The 6,324-nt window shown below is 33.6% G+C and overlaps 1 protein-coding gene and 1 long non-coding RNA gene across 3 annotated transcripts; both read left to right on the plus strand.

The window, feature by feature from the left end:
- Positions 1-369: 369 nt before the first annotated feature.
- On the plus strand, positions 370-1,995 carry LOC106320662. 2 transcript variants are annotated; one of them, XR_001265891.1, is made up of 5 exons: positions 370-407; positions 752-869; positions 968-1,033; positions 1,131-1,234; positions 1,316-1,995. It is a non-coding gene; the product is annotated as an uncharacterized LOC106320662 (long non-coding RNA). The 2 variants fall into 2 exon arrangements; XR_001265892.1 differs by having other exon boundaries at positions 1,380-1,994.
- A 3,069-nt stretch (positions 1,996-5,064) lies between these two features.
- LOC106320664 lies at positions 5,065-5,930 on the plus strand. Its single transcript, XM_013759032.1, has 4 exons — positions 5,065-5,099; positions 5,341-5,497; positions 5,577-5,698; positions 5,777-5,930. The coding sequence occupies exons 2-4, from the start codon at positions 5,435-5,437 to the stop codon at positions 5,892-5,894; spliced, it is 303 nt and encodes a 100-aa protein (XP_013614486.1). The 5' UTR covers positions 5,065-5,099; positions 5,341-5,434; the 3' UTR covers positions 5,895-5,930.
- Positions 5,931-6,324: the final 394 nt, after the last annotated feature.

The following is a 6,324-nucleotide window of genomic DNA, read 5'->3' on the forward strand; positions in this document are numbered from 1 at the left end:
AGGTCGCTCTGAGAGGTCACTCTGCGATGCTCGACCAGGATGGATATGCCTCTAGTAAATTGATCATAACTCCTTCATTACATCTCCAAATGACTTGAAACCACTTCCATTAGAAAGCTAACTCAATTTTCTGTGTCTCCACAAAATCTTAGCAACAGGAGATTTCTCTAAAGGCTCCATCCATGCTCATCTTTCACCTCCTTTTGGATCACAATGCTCCCAAACATCTCAAATCACTCCATGGCACACTCCAACACCTAATAAGGACAATGAATGCAAAATGCAACCTAGACATGACTAAATCCTAATCTATATGATGAAAATGCTCATGGATGAATGGATAAAACAATGTAAATATGCAAGATATCAAGCTCATGGGTGTGGATATGCTCCTCCTTGACTCAAAGGTGATTCCGTTCTAGAAACTCATGTTGATCGTAGTATTTGAACAGACGGCTGCGTATAAGATCATAGTTATGTGAGAAATATGTTATGAAAATTCTATTTTTCTCTTTGGGAGACGGTTTCGAATCCAGTTGTTTTGAAAATCCTATTTTTGGTTTCGAATCTGATTGTTGATTATGTTTAAAAAAATAATGTTATTCAAACTCATGTTCATCAGAGTGTTTGAACACACTGTAGCGTTAGGTTCACAGATATCAAAAAATGTTTTCTAAATTATAATTTCCCTCTTTGGGAGATGGTCTCAGATCCGGTTGTTGATTATGTTTTTTTTTTAACGCGTTTTCAGGCGACACTCATGCCAGTAACTGTCAATGTTACATCCTGTACCATCCCAACTGAGAAGTTCCAGTTTCAAAAGTATGAACAGCTACTGGCTCTGGCTAACTCTGACGTTGATTTCCCGGGTTTGTTTCTCAACTATTAACGTCCCAACAGACCTTTCCTGAAAAATAGATTAATATATCCTGTTTACTTAACTTATATAACAAATTTTTTTGGTCAGGTGATGAGTATCAACCTTTTATTACGATGAAACCAGCTTTCAGCGTCTGATGTTAACAATCCAAAGGTAATTTACCACATCGTTAATGGTTTTCTGTATCCAGTAAAGATGGTTTTTAAATAACGTCAACCCTCATCTGCAGGGAAACTATGGTTTGTATCAGCATTTTTGATTTGGTAGCCAATTTACTTCATGAAAAGTTAGTACTCTTGCATGGTGAGCCAAAGGTGATGATTGCAACCAACATCTATCCAAAATTAGTTGGAGGTGAATATAATCGGCTCTCATCTGCCAGTTTTAATTATGTGGAGTTTTCAGTTAAAATCCTTGCGTACTGTCTTATTCCAGGTCGCTTATTCCTGAAAGCAATTTCAGATTATGCTATCATTTAAATACTACATTAACCACACAGGTTATATAGAGCTCAAGAAGGCTCCTCTTCATCTTCTTCCAAGTATGGTGGGATTAAGAAACTTGAATCTGTCACTCTCTCTGAGTTGAATAGTACCATCGCTCAGCACTTGCTAATTTCGCACACCAGGTCAGGTTCTACATATTTACTTATTGTACAAACTTTGTTAGTGGGTGAGGACCATTCAGATAATGATATGACATGGGCTGTTAATCTTTCTGTGGAGTCAAACCCAATTGTAAACAACATTGGTCTAGATAACACCAACAGGTGTGATGCTTCAGCAACAATGGAAGGCTGTTTAGAAGTGTCTGAACCAATTCCTACGCAAACTGGTCCAGTGGTCAACACGAAGGAGGAAACAATGGATGGTGACAAGGATCCAAATCTTAAGAAACCTCGAAATGCCTTATCACTCCCACTATTGGCAAATTTTTTTCTCAATTCCATTTCTTCCTAAGTTTTTAAGCTTCACTCAATAATGCTGTTGTTTTGCAAATTTTTAATTAATCAGTTCGGGTTTTCGTTAATAAAGTAGAATTGGTACACCTGTTAATTTTAGTATTTTATTTGTGGTTATGAAATTTTCTTACTAACAAGAATTTTGGTTTAGTGTTGTTTTGGTATTATTTTGGAAACAGTCAAAAAGAATATATAGCAACAATAAACACCACTATTACAATTAACAGATGTATTCTTATTTTAAATTTAAACCAGAGATGCATTGTCTTAAAGTTAAAAAGTAAAAAAAAAAATCAAATTAAAATAAATTAACATTAGGAGCCTGCAAGAAGAAACAGAGGAACATTTATTTTTTGAATGCATATATGCAAAAAGAATTTGGAGAGCTTCGGGTATATCAAATCATGTCATCAATAGTTCAGCAACAACGTTGGAAGAGAAGATAGAAGCCTGTATTATTTATATGTTCACCGTCACGGTGCATTCATTTACAAGACCTTCCTTTCTGGATACTATGGCGAATATAGAAGATGATGCAAAAGAATGGAAGGATGCTAAAGGTAACACTAATGCAAATGTTCCTTTAGGTATTCAAGAGGAGGGACACCAAATTGGAAGAACACGGCAATTGGTTTCATCAAATGTAATGTGGATGGATCATTTTTAAATTATAATATTGAAGGAAATGCAGGATGGGTTTTACAAGATGACAATGGTCATTATAAAGGATCCACACAAGCTGTAGGTAGGAAGGTACAAAACGCTTTTGAGAGTGAATTGCAGGCTTATAGAAGGATACAATTGGAAGAACATCGCCAAAAGGCTATTGATATTCTTAATAATATCATATACAAGTAAATGATTCATGAAAACAATTTTTCAGACAAGATATAACTCAATCCTCTGAAGCAAAATCAATTCAAATATTTAACGAAGTCTAAATGCCTCGCGTAGCGCGGCCCGGACCTAGTAATTATATATACAGTACATCTTCCTCTCACGTGTAGAACCCAATTGTTAAACTCTGTCTTATGCGCAACAATGTTGATTATCCCAAAAAATGTTTCCTATTATGTTCTGGTTAACTTAATAGAAACATCCACTGAAATTCAAAAAAAAAATTGTGTAAAAATTAACAACAAAAATATTATATTTACATTATATATGTATTTAATGGTTATAAGCAATTTTAAAAGAGGAATTTTCTATGATATCATTTTTTTTTAGTTTACATTTCACAAAAAGTCTTCAAAGAAAAAAATAATCGAAAGAAATTTATTGAACGATAAATATATTTGTATACCCCTAAAGTTAACTAATCTTATACTTTGGGTTTCAAAGAATGAGCATTCAGATATCCGTTCGGATTCAGTTAATCTATTCGGATTTTAATTTTTAGAGTTAAAATTTAAATATGATTCGGATTTTTACAAATTTTGGTTTGAATTTGGATTGGATTTGGTTCGAATCAGTGCAAGTTCGGTTCGGGTTCGAGTTCGGATACCTATTTTAATTATATAATTTTTTTTACAAAAATCCAAAAATATTTAATCTCAGAATCCGAAAATAAAAATAATATAAAACATAAAATTAAAATAATTTAAGACTAAATGCTTAAATTTACATAAAAAGTTCAATTTAAATATTTAGATGGATAAAAATATATATATTTTTTAGTATTTTGAACATATTTTGTTCTTTTAGATATTTTCATATATATATATTAATGAATATCTAGTAGATATAAAATTTTAAAATAACTAATATATTTAAGTATATAACTGTGTTTTAGATTATTTCGGTATCTAAAATATTTCTGTCTTGATCAAATTCGGGTCTGGTTATCCGGATATTAAACTTCTAGATCCATTTGAGTAATTAATCAGTTTTTTTTTGTGTCTAGTATTACTTTCAAATCAAGTTCGGTTCTTCGGTTCCAAATATTTTACGAAGACTTACTTTCTTCTACAAGTATAAAGAAAAATATACAAATGTAATTAAACAAATTTAACATCTAATCACTTTTTTTGGTGGATTATCTCCAAATATAAATGTTGTCAGTGAACAATCAAGAAGACTTATTAATAATATTGTAGGTCTCCATGTATTTGTTTCAAGTATTTTAAAACTAACTTTAATCCGGTATGTTAATCGATAGAATATAGCATATTATGATTCAGAATCTATGTATGGTTTTATTTGATTTGTTCTTAGGGTATAGGTTTTTCTTTTTGGAACATCCCTAGTACAGGGCCGATATTAGGCCAAGCTTAACGAAATATTTGTTTTTCAGACCTCTAAAATTTTTGAATTTTTTTATATGCAACTGGGCCTAGTGCATGGCCGGTCCTCGGGCCTCCGAATTTATAAAAAGGAAATTTTAGGTCCCTAAACTATTGAAATCTTTGGTAAATCTTTAATAAATCATCTACGACTCCAGAATCTCATAACCAGCCATGTCCTAGTGGGATAGATTTTGTTACAATTTTTGTGGAATGTTATCTGATGACGTGGTATAATTAAGATTAAATAATCATATCTTTTCACGTAGCAACTTTTTGAAATCAGAAAGTTGTGTGGAAGAAGCTCCAGCAAAAATACAAAATTAGAAAAAAGAAAAAAATATCAGAACCCTAATTTAGCAACCAAAGAAAAAAAGAACTAAAGCGCTATTAATTGAAACGAAGCGAAGTTGGTAAGGTATATATTATGTGAATCGAATAATAAAAAAGCAACGGTCAGGCTCCAAGATTTTCATGAAACTTAACGAACCCTTTGTGCAACTAACTAACTCGTCCTCCACTTTGGTTCTATTACGATCTCATACTCAGGTCGTCTCGGCGACTCCGTCTTCAATTCTCTCTGCATCACCAAAATTTATCTCTTCTTTCTTCCCCACCGTCACTTCCGGAGAGGTAACTAACTCGTCCTCCACTAGGTTCTGTACTCTCATACTCACGCCGTCATCTTAGTGAGCGACTCCGTCTTCTTTCTTCACCATCATCTTCGTCTTGTTTAACAGATTTTCTCACGGTCTTTTTCCATCGCACGAGCATCGCGTGAATCTTGTTCGCCAGTACTCCGCTTCACGTCTCTCTTCTTTAATCACCGTAAGGTAGATCTTCGAGGTTCTTCCGCCATGAATCTGTTCTGACTTGTGTAATTCATGTCTCTCTTCTCACCTTCCCCTCTACATATCTTTCTCAGCTTTTCTTGAGGAACGGAACGTCTCCGTTTTTTTCTTCCTCCGGCGTAAAGGTAAGTTCCCCTACTCATTTGTTAGGGTTAGGTTTTTGTGTTTTCTTTATCAGATTCTTTTGCCAAGACACACACACACACACCTGAAGAGTTTTAGGATTAACTAGACTGATGTTATCCTTTGCTTCTGCCAAGAATCTAGGCCTTAGTTTTTCTTTAGGGTATTGTAAGCCTGTTATTGATTCGGTGCTTAATTACGAGTCGCACAATAAACCTAACTATATCATCCAATTGTTAATAGGATTAAAATGGCCCAATATTAGTGTGAACAATGCCCGGTGAATTCTCACGTGGCCACCGTATATTGCACTACTGAGAGTCGATATGTCTGCGGGATGTGTGGCCTAAATTGCTTGAGACAGAAGCACTCAGTTCATCAAATTGTTGAACAACCCGTGGTAAAACCCCCTTCCAAATTTACATTTATAATATTCATGTTTTGATCATTTGCCTCCTATAACTGTTTTGTACCGTTAGGTTCATCAAGGGCAAGAGGAGCAAAACGTGGGAGGAAGACCACTACCACGAGCTGAGATTCAGAGGCAGAACAGAAGACTCGCTGCTATCAGGCTAGACCTTAAGAGACCCATACGCAAGAAGTACGTGCTTTCATTATAATACGACTACTATATTATAAAGTTTTTTTGCTTTATATCTACTTTTTGCACTCGTTGCAGGACTGCCCCAAAAATCAAAGTAGCAGCTAAACTAAGGGAAAAATATGCGAAAGAGAGATTTGCAAGAAAAGATGATCCAAAAGATGATGGTGCAAGTGGCGCAGCCGCAGTAAACTAGTTATTTCACAAAAGAAGAAAGAATAAGTCTGCAACGTTTATGTGGAGAAGTACATGAGAAATTGTTGAAAATTACATTCTGATGATTTTTTTTTTTCATATCTAGAACCTATCCGACAGTTAAATTTGATTTTAGATATTCACAACTTGTTTTCAAAAATACATATATAACCTTCACCGATGATTCTTATCGGACAGTAAAAACAAAACTTCAAAGTTGTGAAGAGACATTTTCATACTACCACTTTTCATCTTTACCACTATTAAAAGAACATTTTCAAAAATATTTTCTTCACTAATAAGTGGCAAAAGACTCTTATATTCTTGTTATCTATATATATATAATAAATCATTATTTTAATAAATAAAAAAATGAAAAAATGAAAAAAAATATTTTTTTTTTATGTTTTTGAATTATACTTTTTCAAATT

The sequence above is a fragment of the Brassica oleracea genome, unplaced genomic scaffold (assembly GCF_000695525.1).
Source record: "Brassica oleracea var. oleracea cultivar TO1000 unplaced genomic scaffold, BOL UnpScaffold01004, whole genome shotgun sequence".
In the NCBI taxonomy this organism is placed as follows: Eukaryota; Viridiplantae; Streptophyta; class Magnoliopsida; order Brassicales; family Brassicaceae; genus Brassica; species Brassica oleracea.